The sequence below is a fragment of the Merops nubicus genome, unplaced genomic scaffold (genome assembly GCF_000691845.1).
Source record: "Merops nubicus isolate BGI_N331 unplaced genomic scaffold, ASM69184v1 scaffold11669, whole genome shotgun sequence".
Taxonomy (NCBI): domain Eukaryota; kingdom Metazoa; phylum Chordata; class Aves; order Coraciiformes; family Meropidae; genus Merops; species Merops nubicus.
Genome location: NW_008631698.1, coordinates 6,658 through 22,646, shown reverse-complemented (window position 1 = coordinate 22,646; position 15,989 = coordinate 6,658). Strand labels below are relative to the sequence as shown.

General features: G+C 42.5%; 1 protein-coding gene across 1 annotated transcript; it reads right to left on the bottom strand.

Annotated features, from left to right (window-relative positions):
• Positions 1-1,783: 1,783 nt before the first annotated feature.
• Positions 1,784-12,734, bottom strand: LOC103780018 (cytoplasmic protein NCK2). Its single transcript, XM_008947666.1, has 3 exons — positions 12,701-12,734; positions 11,392-12,113; positions 1,784-2,124 (listed from the first exon to the last, which is right to left on the bottom strand). The coding sequence occupies exons 1-3, from the start codon at positions 12,732-12,734 to the stop codon at positions 1,930-1,932; spliced, it is 951 nt and encodes a 316-aa protein (XP_008945914.1). The 3' UTR covers positions 1,784-1,929.
• Between the last annotated feature and the right edge of the window lie 3,255 nt (positions 12,735-15,989).

The window sequence follows — 15,989 nt, the reverse complement described above, 5'->3', positions numbered from 1 at the left end:
GTTCTCACCAACTTCCTAAGGAAAGTTTACATGCTCTTAGAAGGCAGTCATGGGTAGGTGCTCTTCAGGACAAGGCATGACCACTCTGGATTGCTCTGAATCACTCTTCCCTTCGTTAAGCTGGACCCAGCAGAAGGGTCACTGCCCAATTTTAGTTAATGCACGTACAGAAAAATATAGTTATTAATTAAAATACAGTTGTCAATTCACACCACCTTACAGAAATAAGATTTTGGGAGTGGTGGGAGAATAGTACACGTGTAGAACTTAAATTGTACTTGCCCCTCGAGCCTGAGCAGGACTGAGATTTATCTGCAGACGTTGCAGTGCAGTCTCCTGGCAGTGCTATCTCCTACACCAAAGCAAGCCAGACAGCACTGGTGTCTGCCTAACCTACACTGGAGTTATGCACAGAGGGAGTTGTGCTACTACTAGCTGGAACACAGAACAGGTAAAGAAGATGCTTTAATAGCAAAAAGATGCCAGGCAACAGCTCCATCTTGCAGTTTTCATTAAAGCTATGAATGGACTGACTTATCACAGGAACAAGTAACACGGAGCTCATCGGACCTCATATCAAACTGACCTCTGCAGTCAAAGTTTCCTTTTTAGGCCACACAGATTCCAAGACAAACAAATTAGTTATTCACTCTATTTCACCTTGCTAAAGCAACAGTGGGACTAGCACCCAAGGATAAATCCAGTACTCCATGGTGACATAATACCTTTTTTATTACAAGATCCAAAAAACTGAGTATGCAAGATTTTGAGATCTCACGATCCCTTCTTCAATCTCAGGAATGTGCCATCTAAAGACTGTATATTTAAACCATAAAGAAGTTTAAATGTAAAGAAAAAGAGAAAAATGCATTTTCTTCATAAACATTCTGTGTGTCTCTTCCTACCAGCCACGCCATCCTCTGTAAAACCCAAAGATTTCTTCCTGTAAAGCAAATATATATATAGTGTTGGTAGCCCGCCCCACCCTGTCCCAAGATCAGTTTTTATTAATCCTCTGTATTAGTGTCAACAATCAGCTACAGATACATATTACTTTGAGAATTAAATACATAATCGTTTAATTCAAACAAGCAGAAGGGCAAGAGGAAAAAGCATTATGTGGATGGCACATTTGGTTGCAGATTACCAAAAAACATTCAGCCTTTACAATTCAATGATTCTTTCTCTAGTAATCGACTTTCAAATAAAATTTCTCTTTGTTGCAATTACAGACCAAAATACACTAGATAGTTTTCTTTTTTTTACTACAATCTTACCATAGTAGTTTAAGAAGTACTATTACAAAATGCTTTTAATTAGTGTACTCTTTACAAAGAGTCAGAGAGGCAATGTAATAGCAGAGTACAGTGTAAAGAGTGCTTCTAGGAACTAGGAGGTTTTGTAATATACTACTCGGTAAGCGATATAGCTACAGAACTCACAGCCACAACTGTCACGTCTACTCTCTGTCACTTCAGCAGCTGCAGCTTCAGTGCATTCAAACTGTGCCCGGTGCCTCTGAACGGAGAGCTGGGCCTGGGTAGAGCAGTCTGAGCAGATGGACGCTGGTTGGAACTGAAAACCCCCCTCCTTGATCTGAGCTAACTATGTAAACGGACGCAGGAGAGGGGAGCTCTGAACTCGGCCCGGAGGGTGAGTGCTCACCACGGCCACCCAAGGGAAACTCTCAACCTGAAGAGAGGTGGTCGGGGAGTAACAGAACTGGAACGCAAAAAGAGACCAAAAAAAAGAAAAAAAAGGAAAAAAAAAACAAAAAAAAAGGACAAACAGCAACCAACAGAGCAAACACTTTAGAAAGAGCCTATTCCTTAAGCCTGCTTCCAATATTGCTCTGCTCTATAAAAGTGAATTTAGGACCTAAGGCTTGGAAGTTGTAAGAGGCCCAGGCGGCCAAGTCCATCTCCAACGTCACTGAAGTGCTTTCACAAGATATAGCTTTTCCCCGTGTTCACTGGTGAAGATGGGAGCCTTTTTGTAGTGTTCCACCAACTCATCCATAGTATTAAAGCGACGCTGCCCAATACAATAGACATTGTCCACGAGCTGCACCTTGAAATGTTTGTTCTTCCCCGATGCCTTTAGAGATACCGAGAAGTCACTGGGCTGTTGAGAAGAATTCAAAAAGAAAAAAGAAGAAAAAAAAAAAATTACATAAAAGTGAGCAAAATGAAGGCATAATTTTGTGGTTTCAGGAACAAACCGTGTCATACAGTTGATGGTAATTTATGCTAGTCTTTGTTCCACAGCTCGGTGCCTTAGCTACTTAAGAAACCCAATAGTCTATTATTCAATAAATAATTGCCATCATTATTAACGTGCACAGTTAAGTCAGTTACATGAAAGCTCCCCAGATGCACAGTCTGAAGTTGCCAATTACATGACTAAATGGCAAATATTATCTTAGTTACTCAATCTAGAAGCACAAGAATGTCGAGGAGAAGGGAAAAAACTCTCATCATGTCTTGTTTCCTTGCTAGAGAGTCCTGGAGAAAGCAATTTTTGCAATATGGGGTGGGTGAGATGAAGAAAATTCCCCTATCACTTTTTTTTAGAGCCATGACCACTAGAGGGCTGTTCTTGCTTTGCATTCTAAAGACAAAAAAAATTCTCCTTTTATCTTCATTACCAAATGTATGGGGAATAATTTCTCCTACTGAGTACACCTTTTTTTTGTTAAAAATGATAAAGCTATAGAATAAAAACACAGCACAAAATCCCACCGTCACACCATCGCCCACAAAAGAAAATTTATGCACTAATTATGTTATTCAGGGCAGAACAATTTCACATGATAAATCTCTTCGTTTTGGCAATCGGTTGCTTTAATGAAGACAGCTCTGTCATCCAAAGAGCCAGGATGAGACCATTCCACCTTCTGCAGCCCATGCCACCACAGGAGGGTAGAAAGGACACACTGTCCCCCCTGCCAGCCGAACTCCATCTCTGTTCATCGACCATTGCTGGCTGTAGAGGTGGGAGTTTGGGCTTTGCTCCACAAGAGGTGGCTGCAGGCAGGTGTTGCCAGCCAGCAGGAAAAGGGAGCAATAAAAAACAAAGAGCACACACCAGAGTTTGCAGCAAGCACTTCATGGAGATGTGTAATGCCTGAGGCGACTCTGGAGGTCCTGCTGCAGGGTCTCTGCCCACTGAAGGCACCTGTCAGACTCCAGCCTTGCTGCGGTCCCTGGGTCCTCCCCTGGGCTGGGCCAGGCTCCATACCTCCCACAGGGGACAGGCTGCTTCCCAGCACTGCCTCACAAACAGCCCCAGAGCAGCACAGGGCCGAGCCGGGGGGAGCAGAGCCCTGGGACAGGGCTGCTGTCACCAGACCTGGGGCTGTGACACCACAGCCTCCTCTCGAGCCCCCTGCGCCGCGTTCTGGGGGTCAGGCACACGCCCAGAACATGCTGGAGGGAGATGAGGGACAGCATCTGCCCAGGCACGCTGCCTTGCTTCCTGCACTCACGTGGGTCTCTGCCCCAGACATCCCCCATGCTCTGCCCATCCCAAAATCTCACCCCTCGCATCCCCCCCTCTCCTGTTTCAGTACTGATGCCTTCTCTGCCTTCCCTGCTGCCTCCCTCTGTCCTGCCTGGAGCAAACAAAGCTCCTGCTGTGCCTGTTCCTCTGGCTCTGGCCCAACTCCCCAGCCTGCACCTCAGCTTTGGGCAACAGTCCTTCCTCTCCTGCACTGCTCGAGCCAGTAGCTAGCTTCCCACACCTCTGGACTAACCCTCTTCTACCTCAAACCACTACACTCCATCTCCATAAACACTTCTTTAAAAATTATTTCACGTAACACACACAGAAGAATTGCTTCTTCCATAACCCAGTGTCAGCAGGCCTTGGCTCCATCAGGAAGGCTGCCTCAGGCATTGAGCAGCTCCAAAGCCACTGGCTCAAAATACTTGCAACACCCTTCAGGACTGCCAAGAGGAGACGAGTGGGGAAGGTGGAGGAAAGGGATGGAAAGAAACGTGCATATATCTGGGGCTTCCAGTGCTCCGCCCAAGATACATTTTGTGGCCTGTCACCCATCCCTAGCTTCAGGTTTGATAACTGCAATTCCAAGCCAGCTAACTCTGAGTGAAACCCCTGCCTGAGGAGCACTGCAAACAAGGCTGCAGAGAGCCCACACCGAGCCTGACCTGTCCTGCTGGGTTGAAGCTCACCTGGTTGCACCAACACCGTGCTGTGGTTAAGACCCTGAACGCAGCGTGGCCAAACCCCGTGGCAGCCACAGCCACACAGGCCTAGGATGTTTCAATGGACAGTAACCCAAATGCCCTCATTTGAAATAGAAGAGCTTACAAATGGGAAGTTCAGAATCTGAACCAAGCATTTTTTTTGTTTGTTTTAGGAACAGGAAAAGATGTTATGACACAGGTTTAAAAATACATGAAATAACAAATTTTTAATGTTTTCTGACAAAGCATAGTTGTTCTTAGCATGGAAAAATCAGAAGAATTAGAAAATTAGAAGAAAAATCAGAATCATTACCACATCCTTTCTGGTCTAAAGATAACAACACACAGAGAGGTGCTGGAATAGGTCTGCGACCTTTGATCCACTATCCTGTGTCCCAGGCACTGGCCCAACTTAGATCTTCGTGCAGTGATCTACATAATACATTAAATACTTTTCCTGGCATTTTCATCATAACTTTAATGAATGAAAATTCTCCTGAACTATTATCCAGTCTTCCTAACCTCAGAGCTGCTAATTAGATAGATGCATAAATAGAAGGCATTATATAATGTCTTATTTTCTCCAGAATGTGTTACAAAGTTTACAAAGATCTTTTCGTGATCTGATTTCATTTTTTTTTAGGGAGAAAGAAGGCGGAAGGGCTGCTCTGACTCTTCTGAGAGCCATCATCCGGTGTGAGGAGATGGAAGAGCTCAAACAGCTGTTCCAAAAATCCTGAAACCCTTTATTGGCCTCAGCGTAGTCACGGCCACGGGGTTCAACAGCCAGCAACAGCAAATGGACTGGCATTGGGGTTTATTTTGGTTCTCTCCTATCCTAACCACCACGCAAAACGGTTAAAAAGACTAATTTTTAAAAATCTCCAGATAAACTACTGCTCTTAACATTACCATTTCAAAGTGTGCTGGTTCGATACGGCTTGAATTGGTTCCCTGCTGTCCTCCTTGGGTTTGCTCCAAGTCTGTTTATTTTATTTACTGTTTAAGCTATCTTGTTGCAACTGCTGGCCAATTTTTCTCCCTTCTCCCTCTTAAATTAATTGCTACATTTAGATGTTTGCACACTAACTTTTCCCAGAATAAAAGCCTCCCATGCACCAAATAAAAGCACATCAGAATTAAGCTTTAATCCCTGAAATCTATAGAAGAGCTGATGACTCTGCAATAGAATTACAGAGCACAACTTCATGGCAGGGGACCTACAAATATTTCTGTACCATTCTAATTGGGAAGACCTAAACCTGAAGTTAAATCAGCTCTTAAAACAGAAAACTGAAGATGAGCTGTTATGCATCTGCAGCTCTTCAGGCCAGGTGTAGTACTACTGGTGAATTGTTTCAGATTATTTTAACTCCTCTTTATGGCTAAGATGACCACAGTCTAGATGGTGCCTACAGCACGTGGAAGACAACAGGTAGGAAGATGTACCTTTAATTTTACTTCCTTGGCCAGGAATTTCACTGTCTTTTCAAAAAAGATGGAGAACTTTATCATGAAGAGATACGAGGGAAAACAAATGAGACTGGGAAAGCAGGTTCCCTCTTTACAATCCCCATTTGAGAATAAAACAAGACAGTTTTTCATAAATGGCAATGCTGGAAAAAATAACTCCCTCTGAAAGCCTTTTAATGATCCAGCAACTTATTTTTTTCCTTTCAGGTCAGTTCCACTTGGCAATGCTCTTCCTCCATGGAAGACACTCTCATGCACTTTTCTTCAGACTACTCTAGACCCTTTGAGCTCCTATCTGTGAACCTGTGAACCCCAACTCCTTCCATTTCCACACTCAGGTTTTCTCTCACTACTACTCAGTCACCCAGCCAAAAAAACAAGTCCTAGCTGAAAGGTTTAAGGTCAGGCTGGACAGAACGATCCGGGAGGGTTAAAAATTCCTTTTCTCTACCCCTTACACCTCATTTAGGTAAAAATAAAGACCCTTCTTCTATGCAATATTCACCACGTTCCAAAAGCAATATTACACAGGTCTAGGAATTGGCTATATTGATCTTCAAATACAGCTCTAATAAAATTTCTATTCTTCCATTTTAAATAAACCACTAGGATATTTCCTTAAGCCTGTTTTTAAAGATAAACTTTCTCCTCCTCTCCACTCTATTCATCAATCACAGCATGTCACAGAAGATGACAAATGCTTCAATTTTTGAACAGTTGCCACGTTTCACTGCTTCTATCTAGTACTTGGAGGATTAAAACCCCAGGAAAATATGGGATGCCCTGAATGCTACAGAATTAGCACCTCAAAAAGCACACAAACTCTCAATCAGTGCCTCCTCCCTCTGCTGTCACTATTGCTGGACAAAGAGCCCAGGAGGTAAATGTGATATCAAAGGACTGACACAAACCCAGCTGGCACCTGCAGTGCTCAGTATCATCTTAATGCAATACAATCGTCAGGATCATCTTAACACTACATCCTGCAACCTCATTTAAGACCAGTCACTATAATTTGATAGCTGTGACAGCATTGGCAGAATGTAGTTGTTGCTTCCTAACGAATAATTGCTCCTAGAACAGTCCAAAAAATTTGCACGAGCTTGTTCATGCTAATAAACAGAACTGGTCTGAGAAAAATAACCTCTCTGCTTCAGGGGAAGGCACTGTGGGGCTGTGCAGCAGAGCTGTCTGATCACCAGCTTCACACCCACTTGCAGCAGAGTGGCAAGGGGACTGCAAGTCCTGACAGAAGCTCCCTTTGAAGTCTAAGGGTGTCTGCAGCAGAGGATCTGTTCAGAAGCTAGAGGTGTGGCTGCCCTCCCTTCTCACCAGCCACAGCCTATTACTGCTTCCTGTTAGCTACAGCACTAGCAATCACACTTGCTTCCCGGGGTGAATCTGAACAAAAAAAAAAAAGCCTTCTTCCTTCCAAATTTGCTCCCCTCCCCAGTGGAATCTTAGATCTTCAAAGCATGATGATCACCCACCCAACCCAGGCCAACGGTGTCAGCCAAGGCTTGTTTGTCTTGTGTTAGGTACTACACAGAGGGAGCAAAAATCTGCCCCCTAAGGAGTCTGGAATTCCAAAAGGGTAAGAAGTGGCAGAACAGAGACTGCACAGATTAAATCTCCAGGGCTTGTTCACGAGTGCTACTTAAGCGAGACAGCAAACTTCAGTTTTTATCAGCTGGGCAGCCTGAGACAGAAAGAACAAATCAAGCAGTATTTCTAACTAGGTATGTTCCACTTCAGTCTCCTCATTTACATCTCCAAAACTAAGGTGACATTTCCTATGAATAACAGAACTGGTAAAAATGTCATCAGTAGGTAACCGTGCCTGTTACATAAGCCATGGGCTTAAATGGTTCAAACAAGTTTATGGTTCTAATAATAGCATTTCGTAATTAATGAAGATAATCAGGCTCCTAGCTACCTGACAAGAGTTCACCTCAGGATTTTCTCCACTATAGCATCACCCCTCAGATCTAGGTGTAACTGAGGTGGATATTTTTGGCTAGAGGAATCTGGCTGTGAGACAAACATCTGGGAAGTTAAATCTAGAGAAACACTGTAAAATCTTGTAACTACTGAAATTTGAAATGGAAAACCACAATAAGCTCATCAAGTGAATACAGAGTAATATAAACCTGTGTCTATCCAAGGAGATCTTTTCATAGCTTAGTAACATGAGCAAAAAGAAAGAGATCTAAGGCAAACCCTTATGCAGATGACTTTTTGTACCTATGGGCATGGAAGGCTATAGAGAGAACCCTAAACCAGGTCAAAAAGCACAGGGTCAGCAGGATGATTTACAGTTTTATCTATAGGTCCTTTTAGAAAGGAATAACACCTCCATCCACAGCTTTAATAGGTCAGTTCATCACACAACAGAAGGGGAGTGCTGGTCTGGTGGAAAGATGAGCCAACTGGAGAGGACACAACAGCTTCACTCTGGTCACAGACTCCTGGGGACTTTTAGCCACAGTGTGAACAGCGTCGGCAGCCACCCGTGTGAAACATGGCAACTGTCAAGAATTTAAGAGTTACCTCTAACATCTTTCTTTGTTCCATACATACGAAGTTTGAAGCAGATCTTTTATGATCTTTCTGCCACTGCTATCAAACACGCCCATTTGCTTATTATATCCCTCCTGACACTTCAAATAAAACAAAGGAACAATCCCCAAAGCTTCTATAATTCACATACATAAAAAAAATTATTTGATGGTATGATACATAAAGATTAGGGAAGTTGAAAGTTTGAGATGTGTAAAATATTTCTTTAAACCTAATAAAAAATAAATCTCTTCAGTAGTACAAAGATAAAGGTGGCATTTACATGCATAACTAGTTTTTCTCTTCGCTCAGAAAAAAACCCAAATACAGGATCTGCAAGACCAGATCAAAATTAGGGAGAAAAAAAAGGAAAAAAAAGTTCCTCAATTCAACACTTTTTTTTAATGTGTGTGCAAAAAACTTACTGTAATAGGAATTGAGTAAACTTTCTGGGATTCCAGTAAATGTTAAATGCTGGAAACAACTTGAAGACTATATTCTGAATGAAACTTTGTGTTCCACAAACAACAATTTCCCTAGCAACAATGCAGGCAGCAAATTTGAAACTGCTTTGAAAGCAAGTGTTTTAATGTTATACCATACTAAATTAAAAGGTTACCCTGCTCTTTCAAAGAAATTTGTTTACTCCAGAGGTAGACTCTTAAGAGCAAAGAAATGAGCTGTAGCATGGTGGTCACGGTGACATGGTGTGCTGGGAAATGTCTGCACATTTCTGTGTTCTAAGTGATGGACGCATTTTCAAACTGTCCCTCTGGCACTCTCCCAGAAGTCAGCAGAAAAAATGATAGCTGCTGTCTCAGTTTAACCCAAAATGCAGCATCCAGATCTGAAAGTAAGCTTCCACCTGCTGGATGGAGACACCAAAGGCATGGTACACCCAGTATGCCCCCTTGCCCCTACCACCTTGAAGAGAGAGCTGAACTACTGTAATTTAATGATTTTCATCATCCTCTAGTGGCCTTCTACACTCAAGAAGGCTGCATACCCCACCTCAGTCTTCTGCTGACTACACAAACTGGAGTCCTCTCAGCCTCTCTAAGCCAGTCACGTTTTCTAAATCTCTGTTATATTTTCCTGTTCTCCTCTGGTTTATTTACCTTTGCCTTTGTTTAGTGACAACCGTTAACTAACAGCAAAAATAAGAACTCAGTGACACAGAGCTTCAAAGAAAGGGTATTTTGACACCTATTATGCCTTCTGCAGAGCAAACTAATCAAGGAAAGATGCCTGAAATTTAGTCAGACAATACTGTACCCAGACAAAAAAATATTCGTGACTATTAGGGAATTTTATTTTGTCAATACTGCTATGTATGATGTAAAATTTTTAGTGAATAGTAGGAGTCCTAGTTCCAATAATAATAATATGCTAACATTGTCAAAAAAATGAAATACAAAGTTTTAATTCAATTTAGAAAATCCTACAGAACTAACAATTTCTTTGCCTTTCAGCTGCTGTTCTGCTGTCACTAGAAGCCTCTGTTCATCTCCCTTGCCAAGAGCCAATGTGCCAGCCAATCCCAAAATTTAATAAAAGATTAAACTGAAAAGTTAAACTGAAGTCTGAAATATTTAGTTGCTTGTCCACTGAAGAGTATCCTTTAGTATGCAATACTTAATGAATCTGCCCCAATACTACCTCAGATTTTTATTTCTTCTCAGACCTCTTCTAAGTAGCTGAAATTGTAACTAAGGAAGAAGAGAATCAGCAAATTAAATGTGAAACATAGTTCAAAGGAAGTATGGGGAGCTAAAAGGCTCTTTACTTCCAGATTTGAGCTCAAGCTTAATTCTCTCCCCATTACTTAAAGCAAATGTTTTGCTTTCCAGCACACAGTTTATGCCAACACTTACTATTGAGTAGCTACTGAAATAATTTACATGAAGTATAGTTTATGTGAAGTTTTCCCCCAATTTATAGACAATCATGATAAAGAATATCACAGGTTCTCACCAGAAGTGATAGAGGTAATGAGTATGGCTTTCTGAAGGCCATCAAGAAATCTTTTAAAAAACATATGAAGGCTCAAAGTACCTGCAGCTGACATTGCTTTAGCTTGTATTCATGCTCTTGGTTGTAAACCAGGACAGCCCACACTATGGGCACAGAGAAACCTCACACAAACATGGCACAGAGACAGATGTCTCTGGCTGTACAAGGTATACTTTTAGTAGTACTGCATGCTCAAATTAGAAGACTGAGCTAATACAACTATGCTAGTTTTGAATTTTTAGACAGGAAGCAACAAAATACTTAGATGGAGACATCTACCAAACAATAATTTGTCTTCATGGAATGGCCCTACAATTGAAATAATAGGTGCAGAAAAGCCCTAATCACAAATGCAGATTTGGTTCTTCTTTTTTGGTTTTAGCTTTTGAAAGATGTATTAGGGAATTATTAAACTCTGTCAGCTCCTCAAAATCAGCCAAAGTATAATTAAATTTTGAGTGCTTTAACTATGAATCCTCTGGCCTCAGCATACATGAAAGGCCTTTCAGTATAATTTTAAATTTGAACTTTCAGAATTAGAATGATCCCTAATCAGCATTATTCATGTCCCTCTGATGTCATCAAGGCTCCATTTACAAAGCACATGAGCTGCTGACTTAACCCTCTCTGTTGTGTATCATATTCTTAACAATTAAATACAACTTTCCCTTATTACAGCCTAAATAATCTACGTGGAGAAAAACTACGTTAAAATGGGGGCTTAACCAACAGTTTAAAGAACCTATACTATGACTCAACTTAAAGTAGAACAAAACCAAGCAGCGCAAGGATCCCATTGGAAATTACTTTTAAAACCCAATCTAAAATGACCGACTCTGCAATTCACAAGAATTATTGTACCTCGTAGCACTGTAAATTTGAGGAGGATGGCTGACTGGGAAGACGTGAAAAGCGACACTGAAGCCTGAAATATTTACTTGCCTGCCTACTGATTAGAAAACCCTGGACACTAGGGACCACAGCTGCTGAATTCCAGTGTAAATGCCACTGCACTTCACTAACAGACCGAGGGAAGCGTGTCACTCGGCAAGGCTTCTTGGAGGGAGAAACGCCCTTTGACTAGAGATCGAGCAGCTCTTAGCTGTCACTCCTGTTAACCCAGCTGAGCCCCACTTACCGAGGATTCACTGTCTCTAACCAGGAAGTCTCCTTCCACGCCCCGCTCGTTCAGGGCACACTCTGCTTGGTGCCGGGTGACATTCCCATAATACCACTCTCTTCCAGCAAACCGCCCGGTGGAAGATGGTCCCGTGTAGCTTATCTGAGGCGGATGGGAAGTGTTCATGGTAGGGCCATCGCTAATGATTACTACATAGTTTTTAGGAACAAGCCCAATTTGCCCTCTGGAATTTTTACATTTCCACCACTCTGGGTCGTTTTCTGGCTTTTCGATGACTTCCATTGTCTCCCCTTTTTCAAAATTGAGCTCTTCTTCTGTGACGGAGCTGAACGGATACAGTGTCTGAACAACGTGGAGTACTTTGGTGCCCTGGCCGTTACTCATGGAGGCGCCTTTCCTCAAGCTGAGGAAGCTGGGGGAATCCGCGCTCGCCTCCTCCACCTCCTCCACCACATAGTTCGAAGGAAACCAGCCGATCTGTCCGTTGTAGCTCCCCCTCCACCAGCCGTCGCTGCACTTCTCCATGACGATCACCCGGGAGCCCTTCACCAGGGAGAGCTCGTCCTCCCGCTCGGCGCCGTAGGCGAACTTGACGTAGGCCGGGATGTTCAGGTCGTAGATGCGGTCGGCGCCGCTGCCGTTGGAGGGGTACTCTGCGTCCGTGCTGGGCGTGGGCGAGGCGTCCCTCGCGCTCGTCTTTCTCTTGGTCTTGCCCAAACCTGTGGGAGAGAGAAGCGTGAAGCCGTCACTCGGGATGCTGCTGGGCGCCGCGCTGCTCTGCTGCTACAAGGGAGAGCTCTGCTCTAGCACTACACGCTCAGGAGCCCGTAACTCCTGCCACAGGTCTGCTTCAACAGCCAACTGATGCACCATTAGTTAAGGAGCAATCTGCATTTTATTCGCTCTCTTCTCTTCACAAAGTACCAGTTTTAACACACTTAAACCCAGCGGTTTCTTCTCTTCGCTACGAGAAGAGCTCATCGCTGGAAAGATTGCACAGCTTGCTGTTATGTCTCTTAAAAGTCCAGCCAAATGATCATGCCTTTTAATTTTAGTGATGACTTTAATTTGGCTCAAGCAAAACATGAAAGAAAATCTACCAAAATAAACTCACACAGCAAGAGAAGCTCTAGTTTCCCTGCAGATTATGTTTTGCACTCCTCATTCTACAGTCAGTCCCCAGGCAGCTACAGCTGCAACTCCTTCCAACTGCAACCCCCACTTTGAAATCCACACCTCTTTCATCTACATTTCATCACCTACTACAAAAGCATAAACCTGATGGTGAGGAAGACCATTTGCATACCTTCCCCTATAATCTGTAAATTCTGATGTACCATCGGGGCTTTAATTATAGCATAAAATACAACATGCAGAAGAAACAACAATAACATTAAACACAGAGTCTTTTTTTTTTTTCCTTAATTAGAGGAACCATGCTAATATCTTTTTAAACATGGAGGAAAAACTGCACAACACACTTGGTGTATTTTTCAAACTTTTGCAGCAAGGCCTGCTTCAGTTTATATATCAACAGAAAGTTGAAGTGAACAAGCAGCCCTCTCCTGTGAAATTCACTTATAAGAAGTTCTGAAGAGAAAACAGAAGATCAAGTCTCAGCATGGAACAAACCAAGCGACAACCCAAATGTCATGCAGCGGACAAAAAGCAAAAACCAAGACAGAAATAGGAGCTTTTGTACTTTTCTCCATGCTCCTAGAGCCTTGCTGACAGGTGAAAGACTCACTTCAGCCATGAGTACATGCTGACTATGGCAGACTGAACGGAGGAAAACTTTTTTTAAAAGAAAATAAATTAAAAAAAAGGGACTTTGCTTTTGCTTCTTCAAATAATCTGATAGAAGGAGATGCATGCTATTACATTTTTAACAATTCAGGACTATTTAGCCACACCACTGTTGAAAAGTGTGTTCATTTGTAAAAAATATACACACACACATATATATGCACATGCCTATACAAGGAGTATCTTCAGCAAAGCTGTTTGTTCAGTGCAGAACTTCCCAGGTTTATTGCACAGGGTTAGCTGTACAGCACAAACAGCCACACTGGGATTGCCCACTAGAAGGGTTAAATACATTAATTAATGAAGTCCCAGGGTCTCAGAAGATGGTAGAAAATTCCAATGATTCTAAAGAGTTTCCTGACCTTCCCCTGCAGCTCCTTGCTTCCTGCTGGAGCCTGCTTATATCCTAATGGCATTCTAACGACAGCACTTCAGCCGGGAGCCCTGGGCTGCACTTTCAGGCAAAACGAGGGAGAGCAGCTTATTGTACTAGGGCAGACAATTGCAGGAAAAGTGTGTCCAAGCAAGCACTAATCGGAAGCTGGCCAGGCTCTGATCTCTGCCAAGAATGGAAATTTTCATCAGTTTAGAGTTCATTTTCAACCAAAAGACAAGGACGTAACAGAACGAAGCAGCATTAAATTAGGGTGATATGAACAAATACAGCTTAAGGGTCGTTCTGTTCAGACAGGGGGAAAATTACTTGTTATAACTTCATGGAAAAAAAACAACTGCATTTATAGATTCACCCTACACAAAGCCCTACACTGATTGAACCTTCCAGATTAAAAGCTTAGGTTTTGATGTGCTTTGTAACAGAGACATGCAGCACCACTTCTTGGAATTACAGCACAAGAACAAATAAAACAAGAAAAGCCCAGCCAATAATGCAGCAGCTGGCCAGAAGAAAACTAGTTGAAAATCAGAGCAGAGAGATAACTGTGAGATATGGGGATGCAGTGTGATAAGAGAATGCCACAAACTGAACTATCTAGAGAAATAACTGTTGATAAACAGGTGAAGGAAAGAAATTGCTCAAAAAAAAATTCTGAAGTCTGATAAAGGTGCCTAAACATTTAGCAGGTTATCATCCAAGCACTTTCTTTCACTTGAGAGTTTCTTAAGTTGCATCTTTTTCCATAAACCTTCCAGTACTGTGTCTGATGTTTTAAACGTTCCTTTCTATCCTCCTCATTCAACACAACCCATAACAACAAGTGTGTGTGGGGGGAGGGGGGAATAGAAATTTCATTTATTTTCCTTAGCAATAAAGGCAGTCTGAGCTCTTCAGTTTAGGCTTAACATTTAATACAGCCAACTTTTGAAGGCTGATAACATGGTAATGATTGGCCTTTTGCAATAGCAGCGACGTGTACCGAAGTTTTTGTTTCCAGCTGGTTTGACCAAGGCAACTATGTAGAGAGACCCATCTGCAGCCAAGCACAGTGAAGAGCATGCACAACCTTATCTAACACTTTTTTTTCCTGTAAGGTTACAACATTCATAACTGTGTCTATGACAAAAGAGGAAACAAGTTGTTCCATGAACAGAGCAAAGGAAGTCTGTTCCTGTTTTTCTCCTTCCACACTGCTCCTCTCTCTGTCTCTGCAGCCAAGCACAGTAAAGAGCATGCACAAACCTTATCTACCCTTTTTTTTTCCTGTAAGGTTACAACATTCATAACTGTGTCTATGACAAAAGAGGAAACAAGTTGTTCCATGAGCAGAGCAAAGGAAATCTGTTCCTGTTTTTCTCCTTATACCTCCTTCCACACTGCTCCTCTGTCTCCTCCATCTCCTGCAGGATCCACAATAAGCCCCCTTACCATATGACTGCCTTTGCATCCCTAGGTCCTTCTCATCCCTCCACCTCCCCTGGTTGCCCTCCCTACCTTTGCTGGGCTGGCCCAAGCACGGTGCCTGGCGCCCCGCTGCCTTTCAGCCCTGCTTGGACCCAGCAAAGAGCTGGAGTTGCTCTGGCTTCTCCTCCAGTGAGGGATAGCAGCAGTGAATGACCCTCCCAGGCACCACGTTACAGAAAACTAGTTAGTTTATCTCTGCCAGTCTGTCAAGTTTGCTTTAAATTGGCTATCAAGGGTGGACAGATGGACGGCTGATGACAGCTGACTGTGACAGCATGACTGGTGTGAGCTTCATTTCCTTAGGAAACAAGTCTAAAAATACAATGTAGTGATATGGCTGGTCATAGCTAAGCAACAATAAAGTTAAGACAATTATAAAATTTGTATGCATCTATGACAAAAGTTTCAACTCCATTATAAAAAAGTACCATCTACATGAGCTGTCTCTGGAAGAGTTAACACTGCCACTACTTGCTACTAACAGAAACAGTCTGTTAGTAAAAGAGTTAGAAATATCCCCTATTCTTATGACTGAATGGAATGAAACCCATGTAAGGAATTTCATGGAAAATAAAATATTCAAGCACTTTGGCAGTCACATTCAGAAGAGTCAAATATAGTTGTGTATACTTTTATTGTCTTTAATGAAAATTTATCTCCTGGTGAAACACAACTGTATTTTCCCATTCTGACTCATTGGTTACAGGTCACCAGAAGCTGTAATCCTTTGTAATACAACTAGTTGTTGTAAGGAGAAACACAAAGCAATGGATTAGCTTTCAAGGGATGGGAAAGGAGTGGGAGCAAAAGCATTGCAAAGCAGCAGAAAGCCTGCTTTATATTAGGGTGTCTCAGAGGAAACAACACTTTGCAATCCACAGCTGACCCACACTACACTAGTTCATTTTCATTCTTACAAACAGGTTGC